Source organism: Sorex fumeus, unplaced genomic scaffold (genome assembly GCF_029834395.1).
Source record: "Sorex fumeus unplaced genomic scaffold, SorFum_2.1 ptg000122l, whole genome shotgun sequence".
In the NCBI taxonomy this organism is placed as follows: Eukaryota; Metazoa; Chordata; class Mammalia; order Eulipotyphla; family Soricidae; genus Sorex; species Sorex fumeus.
The window spans coordinates 13,316,833-13,339,257 of record NW_026606179.1 but is presented as its reverse complement, the minus strand read 5'-3'; the positions used below and the strand labels follow the sequence as shown (position 1 = coordinate 13,339,257).

General features: G+C 61.4%; 2 protein-coding genes across 3 annotated transcripts; one reads left to right on the top strand and one right to left on the bottom strand.

Moving 5' to 3' along the window:
• Window positions 1-1,855: 1,855 nt before the first annotated feature.
• On the bottom strand, window positions 1,856-13,562 carry STRN4 (striatin 4). 2 transcript variants are annotated; one of them, XM_056137074.1, is made up of 17 exons: window positions 13,254-13,562; window positions 8,811-8,914; window positions 8,538-8,611; window positions 8,090-8,168; window positions 6,202-6,381; window positions 5,869-6,010; window positions 5,148-5,307; window positions 4,585-4,698; window positions 4,212-4,327; window positions 3,626-3,801; window positions 3,498-3,545; window positions 3,280-3,401; window positions 2,957-3,127; window positions 2,728-2,868; window positions 2,548-2,646; window positions 2,381-2,467; window positions 1,856-2,118 (listed from the first exon to the last, which is right to left on the bottom strand). In XM_056137074.1, exons 1-17 carry the CDS (start codon window positions 13,545-13,547, stop codon window positions 1,949-1,951), a joined length of 2,277 nt encoding a protein of 758 aa, XP_055993049.1. In that variant the 5' UTR covers window positions 13,548-13,562; the 3' UTR covers window positions 1,856-1,948. The 2 variants fall into 2 exon arrangements, with proteins under 2 accessions (XP_055993049.1, XP_055993050.1); XM_056137075.1 differs by having other exon boundaries at window positions 4,212-4,306.
• A 291-nt stretch (window positions 13,563-13,853) lies between these two features.
• On the top strand, window positions 13,854-22,102 carry FKRP (fukutin related protein). Its single transcript, XM_056137083.1, has 2 exons — window positions 13,854-14,739; window positions 19,564-22,102. The coding sequence occupies exon 2, from the start codon at window positions 19,594-19,596 to the stop codon at window positions 21,079-21,081; it is 1,488 nt and encodes a 495-aa protein (XP_055993058.1). The 5' UTR covers window positions 13,854-14,739; window positions 19,564-19,593; the 3' UTR covers window positions 21,082-22,102.
• The last annotated feature ends 323 nt before the right edge of the window (window positions 22,103-22,425 follow it).

The window sequence follows — 22,425 nt, the reverse complement described above, 5'->3', positions numbered from 1 at the left end:
GCCCGAGAGTTTGCAAGAGTGCTGGCTAGTCCCCCAAATCCTAAATGCTTGGATTATGTGGACTTTTTTGGGGGGCCACTCTTGGCTGTGCTCAGGGGTTACTCCTGGCTCTGTGGTCAGGAATCACTCCTGGCTGGGCTCAGGGGCCCCTATGGGGACAGGACACGGTTGGCCACGTGCAAGGCAAGCGTCCTACTTGCTGCACTATTGCTCAGGCTCCAGGAGCATGCAGACTTGACCTGCCAACCCCCCCCCGCCCCCATCTGAGGGGCCACTGGATCCTTCCCACATAGGAAGCTGGACACTGCTAGGAAGAAGCCGTGAGACTGGCCAGCACCCAGCCCCTCGATGAGGGGCCAGGCTGCACAGACCATTCACCAAGAGGCCCAGGGAAGCTGGTGGAGGCGGCTGCGGCTGGTACAGTAACAATTCCGTCACCACATCCGGGGGCTGCTGGGCGGGAAGGAAGTCTGAGGCTGTAGAGAAAACCCGAAGCCCACCTGGGGAAGCTGCTCAGAGCCCTGGGGCTTTGCAGGGTGAGTGGCTACTGGCCAGGCACCGTTATCCAGCAGCCCCCTGCCCCCCTCCACCTTCTCCTGAGGTGGGATGACCTGAGGTGAGGTGCCACCTCACGCCAGGAGCTGGCCCCTTCCACAGGAATGGGGGAGTTGGGGCAGGTGTTGGGGAGAACAGCACAGGCCCTGGGATATGTAGGTGACACCACTTACTTCTGAGGGGCCTGAAGACTTGGAAAGTAGCCCAAAGGGGTGACAGGCCAAGGGTCCAGCCCTTGGCGGTGACGGGCCAAGGCCAAATCACTTCACAGCCCCGAGTGTGGGGGCGGTCCCTGGGGATGCTTAGGGCCAGGGAGGAAGGGCATGTGGAGATTCGGTCCTGTGCCCCCACTTCCGCCCTCCCATCCACACCCTGCCAGCATGAGGGCCCCTGATACCTTACCATAGAACCAGCCCCTCAAATGCCCACTCTCCACAGGCAAAACTGGGACCACCCCACCCCCTCTTTTGGGCCCCCCAATCAGCACGGCTGGGCACCATCTTACTCCAAAGGGTTTATTGAGACAAGTTTCACGTACAATCCAGGGGCTAGGGCTTATAAACAGGAACCAGGAAGGGGGGCCCAAGGGCACAGGGTGGAACCCCAAAAGAATGAAATAAATAGAGGCAGAGTGGAGGCCAGGAAAGGACGGACTATCACACAGTGATAACATGGGGGAGGGGGCTCCATTAAAATCCCGTTTATTTATACAGATATACAGGGAGGCAGGGGCCTGGGACCCCCCTCCACCCTCTATGCCCTGGGGGAGCCAAGGTGGCGCCCCCCGAGCACTGGCCGCTCCCCCAGCAGCTGCTGGCCCGGAGGCACCGGGTAGTGTCAAGAAAGCTGTGTCGAGGGGCGGAGGGCTGCCCAGTGATGGGCCCTCCTGGCACCCGGCTGGCTCCGTGGCTCCCCAGTGGACCCCAAACAGGCATCTGGGCTCTGCCCAGCACAGCTCCCACCCAGGTCCAAGAGGGTGGAGGAGAGCTGGGGTTCAAAGAGAAACTGGCACCTTCTGGCGTCTTGGAAAAGCTGACGGATCCCCAAGGACACCCAGCCTTGGCTGTGCTGCCCCGGGAAGGCAGCCCAGAACCCGAGTCAGGGTCTAGCACAGACAGGGAGCTCCCAGGCTTCCTGCTGGAGACGGGCAGGCCAGGGGGATTGGCCCTTAGCACCTCCAGGCCCAGGCTGGCGCATGGAAGCCGGAGTCACCTGCACAGACAGAAAGGCAGGGACACTGCATCAGAGCCTGCGTGCAGGTGGCACAGGGCCCGAGGCCACCCTCTGGGAGTACAGGAACAGGAGGAGGTTGCACTCTCACCTCAGGCCCCTGGCCCGGCCCTGCTCCCTGGCCAACAGCCTGCCTGGCGGCCAGGGCAGGGCCAGGCAGTCATCAGATGAAGACCTTGGCCAGGGCATCGGCGCCCGCGCTGGCGATGAGGGCCTTGCTGGGGTGGCAGGCCACGGCGTGGATGGCTTCCTCGTGCTTCTTGCGGTGTGCCGTGATCTCCTGCACGCATGTCTTGTTGTCCAGGCTCCACAGGCGCAGGGAGCAGTCGTGGCCTGGGGGCGGCATCGGTTACCCTCTGCTCTGCCACTGCCCAGGTCCCCTCCTGCCCCGGCCAGAACCCTGAGCACTGCAGAGTCGAGTCTGGCTGCCTGGGGGGGCATTTGTCCCTTATGCTGGCCCAGGGTGCGTCCAGCCTGCCTCTAAGCCCTGGGGCCTGAGAGAGGGGAATGCCGGCGGGAAGAAGGGGATGGACACCCGGAAACGGTGGCTCACTGCCCGGCTACCCATCTCTGAAATGCCCACTAGCCCACTTACTCCCCGACAGCAGGAACACGCCATTGGGGTCCACGGCCAGGCAGCTGACGGCATCCAGGTGGGCCACCATGGAGTGGACGGCTTTCCCTGGGGGTGGGGTGGGGGGAGTTAGTCCCGGCCAAGTGGAGGACAGCAGGGACAGGGGTGGGGAGGCGTGGGGGGCTCACCGGTCCGGTTGTCCAGGAAGCGGATGCCTCTGTCATCATGGGCGGTGATGGTGAGGGGCTCGCTGGGGTGACTCACCACTTGGTTGATCTGCATCGGGCCTGGAGGGTGGGGGGCACAGGTCAAAGGGGACGCAGATGATGGGGTAAGGGTCTGAGGCCCGGCATGCCCGCACTCCTCACCACTGCTGCCACGGGACTCGAGCGTGAGCAGGGCACTGGCCGACTCCAGGTCGTAGAGCACGGCATCGCCCGAGCGGAAAGACGCCACGACATGGGCAGGCTGGGTGCTGGCGAAGGCCACTGAGGTGGGGGTGCCGTGGTCTGTGGGTGGGAGGGAGGGGAGGCTGGAGTTGGGCTCTGGGGACCGGGGCCAGAGTCCTCCCCGCCCCAGCCCTGACCCTGCACTCACCACTGGCTGCGGGGAAGGTGCAGAGGCAGGAGGGGCTGTTCCCACTGGGGTCCCAGATGCGGACGGTGCCGTCGGCCGAGCAGGATGCCAGGCGCTGGGAGGCGCCACTGAATGCCAGGCCCCACACGGCGTCCCCGTGGCCTTCCAGGACATGGCTCAGCACGCTGGGGTCTGAGGGGGACTAGGCATCAGAGCCGGAGCCCTCGGCCTCCAGCCTGGGAAATTCCCTGGCCTCCTGCTTCCCGAGCAACTCCCTGGTCTCCTCAGGGCAGGCTGCAAGGAGCAGGAGCCTCTGACGCAGCACAGCAAGTGCCGCCGCTTACCATAGCCGTCATAGGGGTCCATGTTGAGGTCCGGAATCTTCCAGCTGCGGATGCAGGCATCAGCACCACCACTGTAACAGCACTCACTGCCGCTGCCCATGGTCACGGCCAGCACCGGGCCCCTGTGGGCACAGGGCAGCTCCAGCATCTCTTTCTCCCAACAGGCAAAGGGGCCCCAAAACTGCAGGTCATGAGTCCACAGAGCGTCAGCCCCCTACCTGTGGGCCCGGAAGGCATGGATGGGCTCCACGTCCAGCGCGGCATTCCTGGGGGAGAGGGACAGTCAGCCAGCCCTGCCCTCCCTGCTGCACCACCGCCCCCCGCCCGCCAGGCCCAGGCCCCTCACTTCTTGGCAGCAGCCGCCTTCTGCAGGTTCCAGAGCTTGAGTGTGCCATCCTCGGAGGCCGTAAGCAGCGCCGACTGGCTGTGGTGGAAGGCCAGTGCGCGGATGCCGTCGTAGTGTGAGCGCAGTGTGAACTTGGGGTTCCAGGTCTTCTTAAAGGCGTCTTTGCTGTCGGACAGCTGTGGGCGGGGGAACGCACTGCCTGAAGGGGGGTGTCTGTGCCATCCCCACCAGGCTCGAGGGCCCCCTGACCTGGAACTCTTCCCTGTGCTTCCTCCCAGGCCCATGCCGGGAGCTGCGGGAGCTGTGTGAGATTCTGGGGGACCCGGGCAGGACTGAAGTGCAGGGGCCACATGGTGGGGTGGCCTGAGAGTGGCCCGGGCAGAGGGGCCCTAGAGCAGGAGGTGGGGCCGGGCGGGGAAGGGCGCCCCCTGGTGAACGGTGCCTCAGCTCTGAGGGACCCAGTATGAGCCCAACACCACTGATAGGAGAGGAGCCCGTGGAGTCTGGACCCCTCAAATAGGCCCCCAGGCCTCCAGAAGGGGCTGTGCCTGCTGGCTCACAGCTCAGCCCACCCTCATGCACTTACATCACAGCTGAGGTCGTTGTCGTTGCTGACGGTGAGATCCGCCAAGTCCCCCAGGCTCACCTCCCCGCCCCCGATAGTGTCCATGATGAAGACGTCTGGGGAGAAGCCAAAGCACCCTGGTGGGGGGAGGGAGGGCGGAATGGGGGGTAGACAGGCGGGGAGAGGAGGAGGGAGGGAGAAAGGGGGCCGGAGAGGACAAGATCAAGAATCTCGGCTGGAAAGAGACAGGGAGACAGACGGACAGGGCAGGCCAGACAGAGAAAGGGAGACAGAGACAGACAGACAGGACAGGGAGGCCGCAGGCCGAGTGTCTCACTGACCTCCCCTCTGCTAACCCTTGGGGACAGGGCCTAGGGTTGGGGGAGCTTCATACCTTCATGCGGCCGGGGTTGGGGTGTGCCGGGGGGTGGGCCTGTCACTTTGGGGGGCAGTCCATCCACATCCCGCAGGTCGGCCAGAATTCCCTGGAGTTTGACCCGCCGGCTTTCTGCAGGGGCAAGGCCCAGGCCTGAGTGAGCTGCCGCAGCAGAAGCCACAACGGGAAGGGGTGGGAGTGAGAGACAGTGTGGCCCCCCTAGCTAGGGAGGGAGCCAGGCGCTCTCCTGCCAGGGATTTGGGCCCAGCTGCCACATGACCGTGGCCCTCACAGCTCAGTGACTTGGGCGGGAGGAAGGCACCCTCTGCCCCTGCCCCTGCCCTCCCTGGAGCTCACCCTGCCCCTCCCAGGCCCGCAAACAGCAGTCTCTGCAAGCCTGGAGGCCCTGCTGCAGGAAGAGGGGGCCCCTGTGCATCCCCCGGGATTTTCCTGGGCAAGGAGTTGGACGTGCCGCGCAGGCCACTCAGCTCAGGAAGCGTGTCCGTCCGGTGGGGAACTGGGGCAGGAAGCAGCTGCAGATGGCTGTGTGGCTGTGAGTAGCCACAAGCACCCACTCTCACCCAGCTCATGGTGGCTGCCGTCCCCTGTGCAACGCCGCGGATCGGCCGGGCCCTCTCCATCCTCTCCTGAGCCCAGGAAGTCAAATTCGTTGATGGCATCCTCTGAGTCGTCTTCTTCATCCTCATCCTCCATCTCAGGCACCAAGGCCTTAGACGGCAGCTGTGGTGTAGAGGAAACCCACCAAGTCAGGGGGCGTTTGCCAGGCTCAGGGGACACTCACCAGGGTCCCACCAGCCCCTTCCTAAAGGGTGCTACCCCTGCTGGAGGCTCCTGGGACTGCGCCTTCCCGGGCAGGGGAGTTGGCCCCAGTAAGGCGGTTTCCTCTTCCTCCACCCCCAGCTTCTGCCCAGCCAGTGGGGTCGGCAGGAAGGAAAAGGGGTGGGGGGGCTGAGTGCAGGAGCAGGCCAGGCAGAATGCACACGGATGATGACCAAGTTAGGGGGGGCACAGGAAGTCACCCGGTGGGCAGTGGCCCAACACCAGTGGGGAACAGGCCCGTGCACAAACTGAGATACGCAACAGGCTGGCATCTCATGCATCCCAACTGTCAATATTTATGGGGTGCTGCAAGCCCCTGGGGGTGCAGAACCCAGGTCACCAGAAATGACCCAAGGGGTGGGGTTGGGGGGCCCTGCAGGCTCATCAAACAGGAGATGAAGCCCATACAGCTGCGTGGGTGGAGCAGACGCATGACGCCGCAGCCCGGGGCCCCACGCGCACCTTCACGCGCTGTTTCTTGTGCTGTCCACTGTCCAGCTCATCATCCTCATCGCTGTCCTCATCCTCGCAGCTCTGCAGGAAGGGGACCTGCTCCAGCACTGAGCCGGCCCTGCGCTCCCTGCCGTCCTTGCCCGCCGCGTTCCTGCCCCGACAGGGAGGGGGCGTCAGTCCTGCCTTGAGGCCCCCACTGGGCCTGCTCACACCACAGCTGGCCCAACTCAAGAATGGCCCCGAGTCTCCCTTGGCCCTTCCCCTCCACGTCCTCCCCCTCACCACCCCGGACATATCCCAGCACCAACCCGTGCCTGCTCACCAGAGCTCGCCATGCCTCACCTCTTGATCTGCTCCTCAATCTGTTTCACCAGCAGGGACTCCCCGCCACTCAGCGCCCCAGGGCCAGGCGTGGCTCGGGGGCCCCCTTCAGTGGGCTCCGGGGTGCGGCCCAGCAGGGAACGTACTCGCTTGCAGCGCATGTCCAGGATGGTGTCAGTGTAGCCCACCTCCTCCAGGTACCTGTGGGCAGAGCAGAGGGTCAGCGCGGCCGCGGCAGTCTTGCCAGAGCAGCAGCCTGGTGTGACCAACGCCTTGGACAGGCATGTCCCAAATCATCTGTTTCCAGACTTCTTGTGCAGGGGCCAAGCAGCGGGTGGTGGGGAAGAAACCGAGGCACAAGACCACCCTTGACGACCAGGCCACCAGGGTAGTCTAGCTCCAGGAAGACGAAGTGTTGCCCATATACAGTGCTTGTTTTCTACTGATTTGGGGGGCATGCTGGGGGCACTCAGGGATCACTCCTGGCAGTGCTTGGAGGGACCCTCTGTGGTGCTGGGGTCTGAGCCGCGGCTGGCCGAAGCAAGGCGAGCCCCGTGACCCTGTTCTGTCCCTCTGGCCCCTCAAATGCTGGTTCAGACACAGAGTGGAGGCCTGGGAACTCACCTGGCTGGCTGGGGCGCATCACCCCAGCAGTTACCCTGGAGCACTGAGCCCAGGGCAGGCCCTGAACATCACCAGGTGCGGCTCAAGACAGTAATAAGTCAGTAAGGACACCCCACCTTCAAGCAAGGAGCAGAAACCACAGACGGGGTTCCAGAACACCATGCACCACCTTTGCTCAGGCAGTACTGGGGGACCCAGCAGCCCTGAGCGAGCCCAGGCATGGGGCATGAGAGCCGCCTCAGAGTAGGCAGCATGCCTGTTCACGGAGCCAACGGGCCTCCCAGTCAGCAGGAAAGTCCTGACCATGACAGAGTGTGCACAGCCCTGGGTTCGAGCCCTGCAAGTTCTTGAAGCACCTTCTAGCCCCTGTTGCTTCTTTTCTTGGCCACATCCTATGATGCTCGAGGGTCACTCCTGGTTCTCGGGCAGCGTGGGGGCTGCTAGAATGGAGCCGGGCTGTCTCCTGCCCGCCCCTATTACCCCTGCAGTTTGGAAGGCTCAGCCAGCTGGGCCGGGAACACACCCTCGAGCAGACACCTCACACAGGGTGGCCCCAAAGGTCCAGGGAGGGGGCCCACTCCCTCAGGGCTTCCTGGATCTGCATAGCTGCCCTACCCCAGTGCCCTGGGCGCCGTCCTACATCCCAGCAGACAACCACAAAGCCCGCTGAGGGGCAGCCGGGATATAGGTCTGGTGTGACCTATCTGCGACCACAGTCACTGTGTGACACCCCCCTGCCTTCTGTATCTGTGTGTCATCTGGGGAAACTGAGGCAGCACACCCCCAAGGGTTGTGGGCATATAGACCAGGGTCACTGGCTCACACCCTAGGGGGCACTCGCATCCTTGTAAGGGGGCCGTGCACAGGAAAACCCAGGCAGGGCTGAGGTTCCCGTGACATAGCCCAACTCAGCTATACAGGCAGTGGGCACGGCCCTGAACAACAGCACTGTCCTGACCCTGAGACCTAATCTTGGGAAGGAGTCCCCCCACACACACTGACCCTTGGGGGAACCAATCAGAGGTGCCAGAAAAGTTCCAGGGGTCAGAAACCCTGGGAGGGAGGCTTGATGGTGCTTCTGAGTATTTCTGTAAGCTTCCCTGGGCTTCCCAAGTCTCCCTGAGACACTTGCCGTGTGTGTGTGCGCGCACGCATGCGTGTCCCCATCCGTGTATCCAAGCTGCCCTCCAGTGTATGTGTGTGTGTGTGTGTGTGTGTGTGTGTGTGTGTGTCCCCATCCATCCATGTGTCCAAACTGCCCTCTGGCCCACAGGTCCCCACTCACTGTCGCAGGAGCTGCCGCCCCTCCTTCCACACCAGCGGGCTGTTCTCCAGAGTAACGGACTCCACGGGGCCATTGGAGACTGCAGGACAGAGACAGGGTGTCAGACTGGCAGCCTGGCCCTGTCCCAGTCAGGCAGGCGCAGTGCCTTCCTGGGAGGCTTCTGAACCCTCCTTTGGCCTCCCCGCTGCCCACTGCTCGGGTGTGCAGTGACCTGTCATAGACTGGGGCCTGTCCCAGCCGCCTCCCCTCCCGGGCACACCTGGCCTGGAGCCCTCCCCATGGCTGCACACCTGGCCTGGAGCCCTCCCCAGCCCGGCAGCCCCAGCCCATACCACCATGCACCCCTCCCCAGGGCCTTCTGTCTCAGGAGTGTCCTTCACCGCCCCCACCCCCATCCTGTCTGCAGGGCACCGGTGGGACAAGCCCCTGCCAAGGGCTGAGGGGACACCTGGCTCCGAGAGCTCCGGCTTCTTCTCCCCCTGGTTCAGGTCCGTTCCAAACTTCAGTTTATGGTATTTGGCCCTGAAAGAACAAGTGTAATGGAGGCGGAGCTAGGGGGGGAGAGGCGGACAGCACTCACACGACACCAGGGCCTCCCCTTCCTCCTCAGTTCAGCTGCCCCCAACAGGAAACCACCCCGAGGGAGGGGACTAGGTCACCTTGGGGACCTGGAGCAGCCCCCCAGGCTGCCTACCCCCACCCTGCCGCGCCTGGCACCCACCTCTCCTGTTTCAGTGCATACTCCAGCATCTTGATCCGCCTCACCAAGTCCGTCTTCAGGTTCTCCTGCCCCTTCCTCTCCCCCTGCAGGAAGGCGACCTGAGCCTGTGGAGGGGGCACAGCAGAGAGCATCAGGCCCACAGGGTCCCCTCACCCGCATGGCGTGAAGCCCCTGATGGCGGCGGGCAGGGGGTGGCAGGCAGGTGTGGGCGCTCTGCTCTGAGCACGTGTCTCTGGAGAACTGCGCGTGGGAAGCAACTTCTGGCACTCTGGGACACAGTGGGCGGCCGGCAGGTGGCTCCATCAGCGCCTTGCCCCGACCCCCACAGTGGGGCCCCTGCAGCCCGGGAAGTCTTGACAACCCAGGGCCGCTGCTACCATGTCATGTCAGCCACCCACAGGCGTAAGCCGCCCAGAACTATTGTTGGAGGGCGGTCTGGGGCTGCAGGGGATCCCATGCCTTCCCAGAGCCAGTGTCCAGCTGCACTCAGCGAGGGGTGAAGCTCAAGGCTGCCCCCACTGCCCTCTCTGCCCTGCCCCCACTGCCCTCTCTGCCCTGACCCAGGGGCCAGCAGAAAACCCAGCACACCAGGGAAGGCCTAGATGGGTCAGAGATTAGGGACAGGCAACCTCCGACCCCACCTCAGGCGCGACACCCTCCTCCAGCCAGCAGGTCAGCAGGACCCTGTGCACTTCTCCATGGGTTACTGGCTGCGGGAGGAAGCACCCTGAATAAGCACTCAGGTCGAAGGGGCTCGGGACTGCGGCCCACAAGAGCCAGTGCTGCACGAGACCTGCCTCCGAGAAGGGTCGGGCCTGTCAGCACCACTCACACAGGCAGCCCAAGTGCAAGGCCCTGGGTTGGACCCCACAGCTGCAGGCTGACAGGAGAATAACACCTCTGGCGTCTGAATCTCCACCTGCGGCATCTCCCCTCAGTCACCCAAGAAACCAGAGTTCAGTGATCATGGTGACAGGACCCCAGGGCCGTGGGCCGGGCCTGTGGGGGAGGGACACCGGCTGCCAGAGGGGGACGCGGTGGCAGCAGCACACCCTCCTCCTGCACGCAGAGCTGAGAGGCGCCGTCACCAGCCCTGTGTCCTCCAGCACCCAGCCTCAACACGGGGGGCAGAGGTGATGGCGGAGCAAGTCCCGGAGCCCCAGCAAGAGCGGCAGCGGCAGCTGCATGGCACCAAGCACATCTGAGTGAGCCTCTGGGTCTGGGGGGCAAAGCGGGGCCAACCCCAGCTCCCACCACCACCCGGGCTTCCCTGCTCCCGATGGTGACAGACTCTCCAGCCCTCTGTGCCCCACTGTCCCCTCTCCTGGTGCTCCTCAAGAGGAACAGAGAAGCAGCCACTCAGGGCTCGGTGGTCTGTGGACCCTGCTGAAAGGGGAAGTGGAGGCGCCTCCAGCCCCTCACAACTGTCCCCACCAGACACCACTGGCCAGGCTGGGCAGAGCCACACACTTCCTAACATGCACCACGGGGAGCCACTGTGGCCTCCCCTCGGGCTCCCCACGTGAGCCCATCTGGTGCCCACCCCCCCTTTCTCAAGTTCCATGCCACCTGCCAGGGATGCTCCTAATACCCCGGCGAGACTGGAAGTGGGAGGGGACAGCTAGCCCCTCTTTTGCAGTCACTATGCTCCCCACCTCTCCCTGCCACTCCTCTGTCAGGAATGTGCCGGGCAGGACCCTGACCCCCTCCCCCCAGGCTCCCCTGGGCCCCAGGGAGGTCCCCCTGAACCCCACTGTCTGTGCAAGATCTGCAGGGCCTGCTCTCTGCCCAGGGAATTTCTGTCACCGCAGCGTCCACTTCTGGGACACTCCCCAAACTGTCTCCAGCCTGCTTATTCCACCCCACTCCAATCCTGGCTGCCTCCTGGCAGGGTCCCCAAAGCCGGGGGGCTGAGGGTTCACCAGAACAGCCCGGCCCGGGGTGGGGCGCAGCAGATCTCACAGGTCATGTCGCATCTCATGAGCGACAAACTTGAAAAATTCGGGCAATGCTCTGGGAAAGGAGGTGTAGGGTGAGGGGGATAAAGTGGGGGGCCCTGGTGCAGCTAATCCTACCATCAGTCTCTCCTGGGGGTAAGGAAGATGGTACAGCAAGCCCAGCGCTTGCCTTACATGTGGCCAACACAGGTTCAATCCCTGGCATCCATACGGTCCCCAACTTCCGCAAGGGGTGATCCCTGAGTGTAGGAGTAACCCAAGCACCGCCGTGTGGCCCCCAAGAACAAACAAACAAAAAAAAACAATGAAAAACCATCATCAGCCTCTCCTTCGCTCTCCACTCACACAGGACAAGGCGCCTCCCTGACGGGAAAAGCCAGGGCACATGTGCATTGGGAGAGTCCCCCCACCCCATGTCCCCAGCAGTGCTGCCTGCCTGCCGTGAAAGCAGCTTCTCAATGGCAGCAAGAGTGCCTGGGGCTGCTAGGGGAGGCGTGGCCAGACACAGGCCCTGGGCAGCGGGCACAGAATGCTGGCCAGGGGTCTGGGTGTGTGGGCATGTGTGAGATAACGGCACAACAGGGGGCCTCATGGGGCATCATTCTCTCCTCACTCCTACACACTGGGGATCCCGGGGAACCAGAAATTCACCCCCAGGAACAGCCATGCCCAGGTTATGGGCCTGGAATCTTGACAGGCTAAGCACAGAGAGGGGCCATGTGGGTGCCCCCTGCACCAGCTCCTCTCAGGGTAAGAGCAGGGCCCCCGGAGAGAGAAGCAGCACAGCTGGGACCTGATACAGCCTCTCAGGGAAGGCTCCGTGATGGCTGGGGTGAGGGCACTGGCAGGCAGGGCCACGCCCAGGCGGCTGGACGTGCTCCAGGTAGGAAAGGGGCTCAGCCGGAAGGCACCTGCCTCACATGCTTGAGGCCCTGGGCTTGATTCCTGGCACTATAAAAAGAATAGTAATAGGGGCTAGAGAGAGCACAGTAGGGAGGGCACTTGCCTTGAATGTGACCGACCTGGGTTCAATCCCCAGCATCCTAGAGGGTCGCCTGAGCCCTATCAGGAGTGATCCTGGAGTAACCAGGAGCACCCCCATGAACTTGATTGCCTGATCTGGTGTGACAACCTGGATGAGCTGAGGCTGCCGCTTCCTGGGAACATCTGTGCCAGCCAAGGGGCATGCAGTGGGGGACAAGCTGCCCACAGCACCCACACCAACCCCTGAACCCCACCAGTGATCACTGGAGTCCTCCACTTCTATCTCTCTAGTTATTCAAGAAGGCGAGGGAGAGGGGACGGTTCCCCCTTCCAGAATGTTGCCAGGATTGAAGGCAGGCGGGCCCCACTGGGTGCTACCTTAGTGCTCCTGGCATGTAATAACTGCTCAATAAATGGCACCACCATTCCCATGGACAAGGACAAAGGTCTGGCATGCAGGAGCTGATGGCAGGCTGGGAAGGGGCACTTACGTAAGGGCTCCCACCCCAACCCCCCAGTACTGTGCGGGTGTGAAAGAATGGGAGGGAGGGTTGCTCTCGTCATGCATCCCATAAACCAATTTCTCGCCGGCTCTTTACTCAAGTCCCGCCTCAGCCAGCCGCTCCTCCAAGCCAGAAGGGGAGGGGGGGGCACAACTTCTGGTCCTGTGCCTCCCCTCCCCACACCCCTCAGTCCTTCTCTTCAAGTTCTCAGGCTCTTCCCAACAGCACCCCAGGGCACATCTCTCTCCCCAGCTGCCCCACACCATGGGGTCCCCCCCAAAAAAGTGCATCCCCCAGGGTCCCCCTGAAGTGCCTGCTCCTACATCCTCCCCTTCTACCAATGCCCCCCAAAACGCTCCCCTCACTCTCCCTCTTCTAGGTTCCCTCGTGTCCAAGCCCAAGCCCCCTGCCCCCAACCTGTCGGGCTCAGGCATCTCCCACCTGACACCCCGCACGCACCTCCGTCCCGGGCCGCGCCCCAATGCCCGTGTCCCCCCACAAACTGGAGTTTCCTTTCTCCAGCTCCTCCTCCCCGGGATGGGCGTCTGGCTGGCCCCGTGCAGACCCCCCGACACACACTCCGGCGACGCCCCCTGCACTCGGCAGGCTGCCGGGGCTTTCTCCCAAGTTTCCTTGTCAGCGGGAAGCCCCCCTGTCGTCCCCTCCACCTTTTCTCACCGACGCGGCGCAGCACACAGCCCCGGCGTCGAGCCCAGGCGGGACCCCCGGGCGGGGCCCAAATTCCCGTCCCCGCGAGCCCCCCACACCCCCTCTTCCCGCCCGCAGCCGAGGCTCCCTCCCACCCTCCCCTGCGCCGCCCGCGGGGCTCCCGGCCCGGTGCTCCGGGCCCGCTGCTCCCGCCCCAGTGCTCCCGGCCCCGGCTCCCGCCCCCCGCGGCCGTCCCGGCGGCCATTGCTCCAAGATGGCGGCGGCGGCGGCGGCGGGTGAGGCCGGGCCGGGCCGGGCGGGGGGCCGGGGGGTCCCGGGGCGCCGCTCACCTGCAGCTCGGCGCGCTCGGCCTCCCAGCGGGCCTTCTCGGACTCGAAGCGCGCCCACTCGTGCTGGATGAAGTGGAGGATCCCGGGCAGGCTCAGGGGCTCGGGCCCCGCCGGGGGCCCGGGGCTGCCGCCGCCGCCGCCGCCTTTGACGGCCGGGCCGGGGCCGGGGCCGGGGCCGGGGGCCGGCGCGGCGAGGGGAGCCGCACCCGTGGGGCCGGGACCCGCGGCGGGGCCGAGCGGGCGGCAGGAGGTGGCGGCGGCGGCGACCGCGGCGGCCGCTCGCTCCTCCATCATGGAGGCCCGGGCCGGCCCGCGCGCCGCTGAGCCTCGCGCGCCTGCGCGGCCGCTCCGCACCCCCCACGCGCGCGCCCGGCGGGGCGGGGCGGGGCCTGCGGGGCGGGGGCGGGGCGCGCGCCCCGCCCACCCGGGGGCTACCCAGGCGCGCGCTGGGATGGGGGGTGCGCCCCCCACCGGGCACCCCAGACCCGAGGCCGGCGCGGCGGGGACTTCGGGAGGACCTGCGCTCCTGCTCCACCTGTGCCGCCCCACAGGGAAATTCCTGACCCTCCGCTGGCGAGTCCTGTCACTCCTGGAGAGAAAGGGCGACCTCCGAAGGGAGGTGGGGGGGGAGGCGGGTGGGCAGGCTTCTCTGATTCCTGGCGCACCCGCTCGGTTGTCATGGTAACCTTACCCTAGCCTCCCCTCACCCCTTTGTGGTTGATGGAACCCCTAAACCCCTGGTCCCTGCACCAGGAAGAGGTTGCTAAGGTAACCCAAGTCCCCCACTGGTTACCATGGCAATCTCACCTAGCCTCAGGTAGAAAGGATACACCTCCCCAACACCCCACTGCCACCAAGGATAGGGGTCATAAGGAAAACCCGCTTTCCTCGCCCCCCCTCCTCTCCTTCCCGGCAGCATTGCCATGGTTACCATCTCCCCCTTTCCCATCGGGGAGGGCAAGGGAACAAACCAGCCAGGTGTCTTTCTTTAGAGGAGATGCTCTGCTAAAGGACGGTTGCTATGGATACAGGGCCTGGACCATCCTCAGGGAAGCAAGGCAAGGCCAAGCTCCGGTTTCTATGGCAATGGGGGCAGACCCCCTTGCCATGACCCTGGGAGGCCGCCCACCAAGGCAGGGGGTGGGCAGGCTGGTGTCTGAGGGTGGAGTGTGTCTCAGGCAGGATTGCCATGGTAACCACTGCTGTCACAGCCCCGCCTTTCTGGACACTGAGGGGCGGTTTGAGGTGAACTGACAACCTTTTCTCACATGTCTGAGCCTGGAGGGGTCGGGGGGTAGGAGTTTCTAGGATTTCCAGAGTCACAGCGCTTGAGCCTTCTAGTCCCCCGTTTTGTAGGTCAGCGCCCATTGTGCTGGATTGTGCAAAATGGGCTGATTGGGTCTTTTCTGGTTCTCATTTCTCAGCCCTGCAGCTGATCTGGGCTGGAAACAGATCCCCGGAGCTCCACCAGCCAGTTCCCTAGGAGGTAAGAAATCCCTCAGTGAGGCCAAAGCGCTAGCCACTGGGGAGGTTCGATTCCCGGCACCCCAGATGGTCTCCTCAGCCCACTGGCGTGATTCCTAAGTGCAGAGCACCACCGGTGTGGCCCAAAAACAAAAAAATAAAAAGAAGTCCCTTCATGTCTCCAGCGTTCAGAGAAGCTGCTGGGGCTTTGCCCCACAGAGCGCTCGTTTTGGTGATTACAGGTGTGGCTGCTGAAGCTTGAGCCCCATCTTAACTCAGACCCAGCTAAGCCCATGCCCTAAGTGAACCTGGGTCCACTTTTGTGGGTTTGCGGGGCCCGAAGGGCCAATGCAGAGCTTGTTTGAGCCACCTTCTCCTTTCCCAATGCTCTTCGCTGTGGCAGACTGACGCTGGCCGGCTGGCTGGTGTCTGGTGTGGCCCCTCCGGAGAGCCTGTGCTACAGACTGCTTCCTCCCTAGGGCCCACGGCAGGTCTGAGTGACAGCGTGCACTCAATTCATCTCTTTCTTAATTAACTCCTGTGCCAAATTGGGATTTGAAGGCATCTCTGAGGACCAGAGAGAAGCTGTCGCTTATGGGTCTAAATCGTGGCTCTCAAACCAGCATTTCTGTTTAGGTTTTGTGTTCAGGTTCCCTTCCCGCCCCTTTCCCTTTCTCTTGATTGCTGCCCCCACTGTGAGGGTGCCAGGGCATCTTCTTGGCTGTGTCCAGCGGGCTGCCCACCAACTCTGCACACGGGCCATGGAGCTCACACTTCTGGCCCCAGTGCTCATCAAGGATTACACCTTCTTTTTTTGCTTTTTGGGTCACACCTGGCGATGCACAGGGGTCATTCCTGGCTCTGCACTCAGGAATTACTCCTGGCAGTGCTTGGGGGACCATATGGGATGCTGGGACTCGAACCTGGGTTGTCCGCATGCAAGGCAAATGCCCTACCCGCTGTGCTGTTGCTCCAGCCCTGGATTGCACCTTCTTGAGCTGTGATGCTTGCACTTGTGTTCCCTGGGAATTTCTTTGTAGAGGCACAACAGAGCTAGCTGTTCACCCAGGGTCATACTTCCTGGTCACAGTGCTCACACATCGTTTTAGATGAGGGGGGTAGAACCTCTTTGGGGTCTTCTGTGCACCTGGCTGCAGAAATTGCTTGTGGGACCAGGAATTGCAGACAGCAAAGGTGCCAGGGCTGCACTTGGCACATGTGGGGCACCAGGGATTTGAACTTAGGATTGTATGCTTGCGAGGCAGGTATGCTAAGTCATGATGCTATTGCTCTGTCTGTTCCTGAACAACAGCTGCTTAAGTCAAATCGTGCCTGCCCCCTCTCCAGCCTAAGAGATAGTGTAGTGGGTAGGGTCCTTGGGTTGCACACGGCTGACACAGGTTTGATCTCATCACTGTTTAGGATCCCTGACTCCCCTCCAGGAATGATTCCTGAGTACCATCAAGTGTGACCCAACATTTTTATTTTTGTTTTCGTGCCACATCTGGCAGTGTTCAGAGCTTACTCCTGGCTCTGTGCTCAGGGATCACTTCTGGCAGAGCTCCAGGGTACCATATGGGATGCCAGGAATTGAACCCAGGTGACCGCATGCAAGGCATATACCCTCCCTGTTGTACTATCACTCCAGATCCTGATCCAACATTCTTATTAAAAGCCTGGAAAGGGCGCATATGCTGCCTGAGCACACGTGTAGCTCGCATCTCCCCTCTTGAGATGTGTACTTTCATGTTTTCATGTCTAATGCTGGGATGTATGTAGGGCTCTCTCTGCCCTTAGAGAAGCCTGGGCTCTCTTTTGGGCTCTCTGCTCTCTCTCACCTTCTCTCCCTCCTTCCCTTCAAAACCTCCAAATAAAAACTGTGTAATTTCATAAATAAATAAATAGGGGCTGGAGCAATAGCACAGCGTGTAGGGCGTTTGCCTTGCATGCGACCAACCCAAGTTTGATTCCCAGCATCCCATATGGTCCACTGAGCACCGCCAGGAGTAAGTCCTGACTGCAGAATCAGGAGTAACCCCTGTGGAGCGCTGGGTGTGACCCAAAAACAAAAACAAACAAACAAAAAGAGATTAAAAAATAAATAAAAATAATAAAAATAAAAGCCTGGAAAGTTCTCCCCACTTTCCAGCTCTGTGGCCCCGAGCAAGGGACTTCCCCTCTCATCACCACCATTTCCTCATTGGTAAAAAGATACTAACAAGGGGCCAGAGCCATAGCACAGCAGGTAAGGTGTTTGCCTTGGACGCGGCCAACCCGGGTTCGATCCCCAGCATCTCATATAGTCCCCAGCACCGCCAGGAGTGATTCCTAAGTGCAGAGCCAGGAGTAACCCCTGAGCATCGCTGGGCGTGACCCAAAAAGCTAAAAAAAAAAACTAACAAGAAAATGAAGCAAGTAAATCTGCATAAATTGCTTCAAGCATAGTCTCTCCAGTTAGGAGCTGCTGAAGGTGTTGACATCTTCATGGCATTAGTCCTTGGGAAAACCATCCTGACCTTCAGCCAAATCATTTTGAGATGGCCACCAGCAGCTCACACACACACACACACACACACACACACACACACCTCGGTGCCTCCAGTGAAAAGGCTTGTAGCCAGGTCTGTCCTTGTCGGAATACAAGAAGATTCTTGATGGGGCCGGGGCAGAATTATAGCAGGTAGGGTATTTGCCTTGCACATGGCCGACCCAAGCACCCCCCAAAACCCGACACAAGTGATCCTTGAGCATGGCCATATATGGCACAAAAATTCAAAAAAACAAATAGGGTTCATACCTGGCAGTGCTGGGGGGAGGGAAACCAGGACCACCCATCCTCCATATGTGGCAGTACACAGGGGCTACTCCCGGCTCTGTGTTTGGGAGTTGCTCCTGGCAGTATTTGGGGGGGGGGGGGGGAAATCTTTGCTGTCCCTTTTCCTGGAGGGAAGGAAGGGATCAAACATCTCCCCCTCCCCTAAGGAAATCTTGTTCTCTGTCTGCTGCTAAATCACAGTTGCCCTTCCTGTGCTGTAGCAAACCCTCCCACTCAGATGGGGGGGGGGGGGGAGTGTCCCCTGGGAGCTGCTTAGACAGGAGCTGGCCAATAATTGGAGGCCTGGGGCTGGGGGTGGGAGTCCCAGTGTGTTACTGCTTGGCTGATCTTTGGAGCACATCAGGTGGAACTCAGGGCACTGTGCAATGCCAGGGAAGGAACCTGGGGCCTCCCTCATGCTAGGCTTGTGCTCAGCCCACTGAGCTCTCCAGCCTGAACCACCTTTCAGTGCACAGTTCGGTAGTGGCACCTGCAGCCCTCACTGCACACACTCCCCATCCCCACAGCAACCACCATTCTATTTTTTTCTTTTTTTCCCCTTTTTTGCCACACTGGCAGTGCTCAAAGCTTACTCCTGGCTCTGTACTCAGGGATCTCTCGTGGCAGGGCTCAGGGAACCATATGTGCTGCCGGGGATCAAACTGGGACAAAAAGTCAACATTTAAGTTGGAGAACCAGAGAGGTAGCACAGTGGGGAGGGCACTTTGCCTCGTGCGTGGGGACCCCAGTTTGATTCCCAGCATGGCACATGGCTTCCCAAGCCCTGCCAGGAGTGATGCCTGAGCACCACTGGGTGTGACCCCCCAAACCCTAAATAAATAAATTGGAGTATTTGAGCTGGGGAAGTAGTGCCACTTTGCACATGTGAGGCCTTGCATTCTGTCCTCAGCACTGCAAAAAAAATAATACATCAGGATTTTCACTGTATAGCACTGTCCTCCTGTTGTTCATCGAGTTGCTCAAGCGGGCACCAGTAACATCTCCATTGTGAGACTTGTTACGGTTTTTGGCATATCGAATACATCACAGAGAGCTTGCCAGGCTCTGCTGTACGGGCAGAATACTCTCGGTAGTTTGCCGGGCTCTCCGAGAGGGGCGGAAGAATCGAACCCGGGTCGGCCGTGTGCAAGGCAAATGCCCTACCCGCTATGCTATCGCTCTGGCCCAGATCAGGATTATTCTGATTTTTTTCTTTGGGTCACATCCGGCAATGCTCGGGGGGGTTCTCCTGGCTCTGCACTCAGGAATTACTCCTGATGGTGCTTGGGGAACCATATGGGATGCCGGGGATTGAACCTGGGTTGGGCACATGCAAGGCAAACACTCTACCCGCTATACAATCACTCTGACCCATATTCTGAATTTACAAAAAAAAAAGAAAAAAATTATAGCCCTGGGGATGTAGCTGAGTGTAAGGTGTCTTGCACGTACATTCTAGGTTTGGTCACCCAGTACTTTTTTTTGGGGGGGGGGCGTGTCACACCCGGCAATGCACAGGGGTTACTCCTGGCTCTGCACTCAGGCGCGCTATTACCCCTGGCAGTGCTCAGGGGACCATATGGGATGCTGGGAATCGAACCCAGGTTGGCCGTGTGCAAGGCAAACGCCCTACCCGCTGTGCTATTGCTCCAGCCCTTTTTTTTTTTTTTTAATAAAACAAGAGCTTCTTTCAAAGCCAGACTCAAACAGTTTGGTTTCCCATCTGGAAAGCAATGACCAGAGGGCCTAGGATTTGAGAATGTGAAGATGGAGCAGCTGGGGAGGGCCTGAAGGCCAGCGCTAGGGTGTAGGAGGGTCGGAAGAATAAATCAGGGCTGGCTCCCTGGAGGAGGCAATGGTAGGGAACAGTCCATCCCAGGCTTGGGAAGGGAAATCAAGGGAAGCTTCTTGGAGGAGGGGAAATCAGCTCAGACACCAAATAGGACAAGAGCTAGGACAGAAGGGAATGGCTGACCTTGGGGGGGCTAGTAGTGTACTGACAAATGTCTTCTTGCATTGCCCTCTCCTTAGGGTGCCCACCCAAGGGCCTAGATCAGCTCCATGCGGCTCACCCGCTGCCAGGCTGCCCTGGCGGCTGCCATCACCCTCAACCTCCTGGTTCTCTTCTATGTCTCATGGCTACAGCACCAGCCTCGGGGCGCACGAGCCCGGGGGCCCCGCCACGGATCCGCAGCCGGCCCCCGCGTCACCGTGCTAGTGCGAGAGTTCGAGGCCTTTGACCACGCGGTGCCAGAGCTGGTGGACTCGTTCCTACAGCTGGACCCTGCCCAGCCGGTGGTGGTAGCCGCAGACACACTACCTTACCCACCGCTGGCCCTGCCCCGCATCCCCAACGTCCGCCTGGTGCTGCTCCAGCCCGCCTTGGACCGGCCTGCCGCCGCCTCACGCCCTGAGACCTACGTGTCCACCGAGTTCGTAGCTCTGGTGCCCGACGGAGCGCGGGCTGAGACCCCCGGGCAGCTGGAGCACATGGCAGACGTGCTGAGGACGGGGGTGGCACGCCTGGTGGCTGCGCCCGTGGCCTCGGCCAACCCCGCACGGTGCCTGGGTTTGAACGTCAGCGTGCGCGAGTGGACGGCGCGCTATAGCACCACCCCCTCTGCCGGCCGCTGCGACGCCCTGGACGGGGACGCAGTGGTGCTTCTGCGCACCCGTGACCTCTTCAATCTCTCGGCGCCCCTGGCGCGTCCCCTGGCCAGCGGCCTCTTCCTGCAGACTGCACTCCGCGGCTGGGCCGTGCAGCTGCTGGACACGACCTTCGCCGCAGCGCGCCAACCCCCGCTGACCACGGCCCACGCGCGCTGGAAGGCGGAGCGCGAGGGGCGCTCACGCCGGGCAGCGCTGCTGCGGGCGCTGGGCATCCGCCTCGTGACCTGGGACGGCGGGCGGTCCGAGTGGTTCGGCTGCAGCAAGGAGAGCGCACGCTGCTTTGGCACCGTGGTGGGGGACACACCCGCCTACCTGTATGAGGGGCGCTGGACACCGCCCTGCTGCCTGCGGGCCCTGCGTGAGACTGCGCGCTACGTGGTGGGCGTCCTGGAGGCGGCGGGCGTGCGCTATTGGCTGGAGGGTGGCTCGCTGCTGGGGGCGGCCCGACATGGCGACATCATCCCGTGGGACTACGACGTGGACCTGGGCATCTACCTGGAGGACGTGGGCAACTGCGAGCAGCTGCGTGGGGCCGAGGCGGGCTCAGTGGTGGATGAGCGCGGCTTCGTGTGGGAGAAGGCGGTGGAGGGCGACTTTTTCCGCGTGCAGTACAGCGAGAGCAACCACCTGCACGTGGACCTGTGGCCCTTCTACCCACGCAACGGGGTCATGACCAAGGACACGTGGCTGGACCACCGGCAGGACGTGGAGTTCCCTGAGCACTTTCTGCAGCCCCTGGTACCACTGGCCTTCGCGGGCTTTGTGGCGCAGGCGCCCAATAACTACCGACGCTTCCTGGAACTCAAGTTCGGGCCCGGGGTCATTGAGAACCCTGAGTACCCCAACCCAGCGCTGCTGAGTTTGGCCGGAAGCGGATGAAGGCCCCAGCGCACTGTGTCTGGCGGGGAGGCACGAGGAACCCAGCCAGGGATAGGGGCCAGGACGTGTGCAGCTTTGGCAGGAGTTGAGAATTTAGGGACTGAAGCCACGTCTATTGGGCCTCCTGCCCTGTCCACCGTATCCAATGGGTACCAATTTGGTTCCCAGCCATCCACGGTGGCACAGGTAGACAGGCCACATATCAGGTCAAGTGGCCCTGCAAGACCCAGCACAGCCCCGGACCTCGAAGTCGTGCCCTGCCCGGGATTTCCGAGACCCTGGGGGCTGATGTAGGAGGCAAAGGTTGGCAAGAGTGGGTGTCGGGTTCTGGAACCAGCCAGGTTGGGCTTCCAATCTCAGCTGGGCTTTGGTATCCCGAGCCTCTGGCTGCCGTGTGCGCTGCCTCCAGCAGGGGGCGCACTGGTCCCGCTCTGGGTCCCAAGAGGGACCAGAACCTGGAAGTCTCCAGAGTTTTGGGGGCTTCTCGCAGCCTTGTGCTTCCTGGAGGGCCACGGCGACCCTCTCTCCGTGTCTTCCAGAATGCCACCTGTGTCCCTTCTGCAGGAGCCTCGCCAAGTGCACACTATAGTTAAGCACTGGGTCTGGAGCTGGATCCTCCTTCACAATCCTTACCTCAAGTTAGCTCTGCCTTGCCAGGGGCGCTTAGCACTAACCAGAACTGGCATTCAGGGAGCTCAAAGCCAGGTGTGGTTTCCTTGTTTCCTGTGGATGCTCCGGTTCTGTCCTCACCTCCATTTTTCTGCGGAGAGCTGCAAGCCTTTCCATTTTACAGACAGGGCAAACTGAGGCCAGAAAGGGGATATCACTTGCCAAGGCTCTGCCCACTAGTTATGGTCGCTGAGCAGCCGGCTCTCCCAGGCAATTGTGCACCCGCTTTGGGGCCCGTTTCCTCGATATATCTTATTTATTTCAGTTGACAGGCGCAACTGTCAGACTGTGTGTGTTGTGAGGCTTAAGTTATTTTCAAATAAAATGATAAACATCAAATAATAAAATCAAATGAAAATAACAAAGTTTTTTGTTTTCCTTTGGGTCCCACCCAATGATGTTCAGGGGTTATGGCTCTGTGTTAGGAATTACTCCTGGTACCCTACCCACTGAACTGTTGATCCGGCCACAAATATCAAAGTTTTCACCTACCTATCTCAGACCCTGGCTCACTACATACACTCGTGTTTGCCCTTAGCTTTAAGACCAGATTCAAAAAACAGAAGGCCCAGGGACCAGAGTAATGGCCTAGCAGGGAGGGCACTTGCCTTGCGTGTGGCTGACCCAGGTTCAATTTCCAGCATCTTATATGGCTCTCCAAGCACCACCAGGATA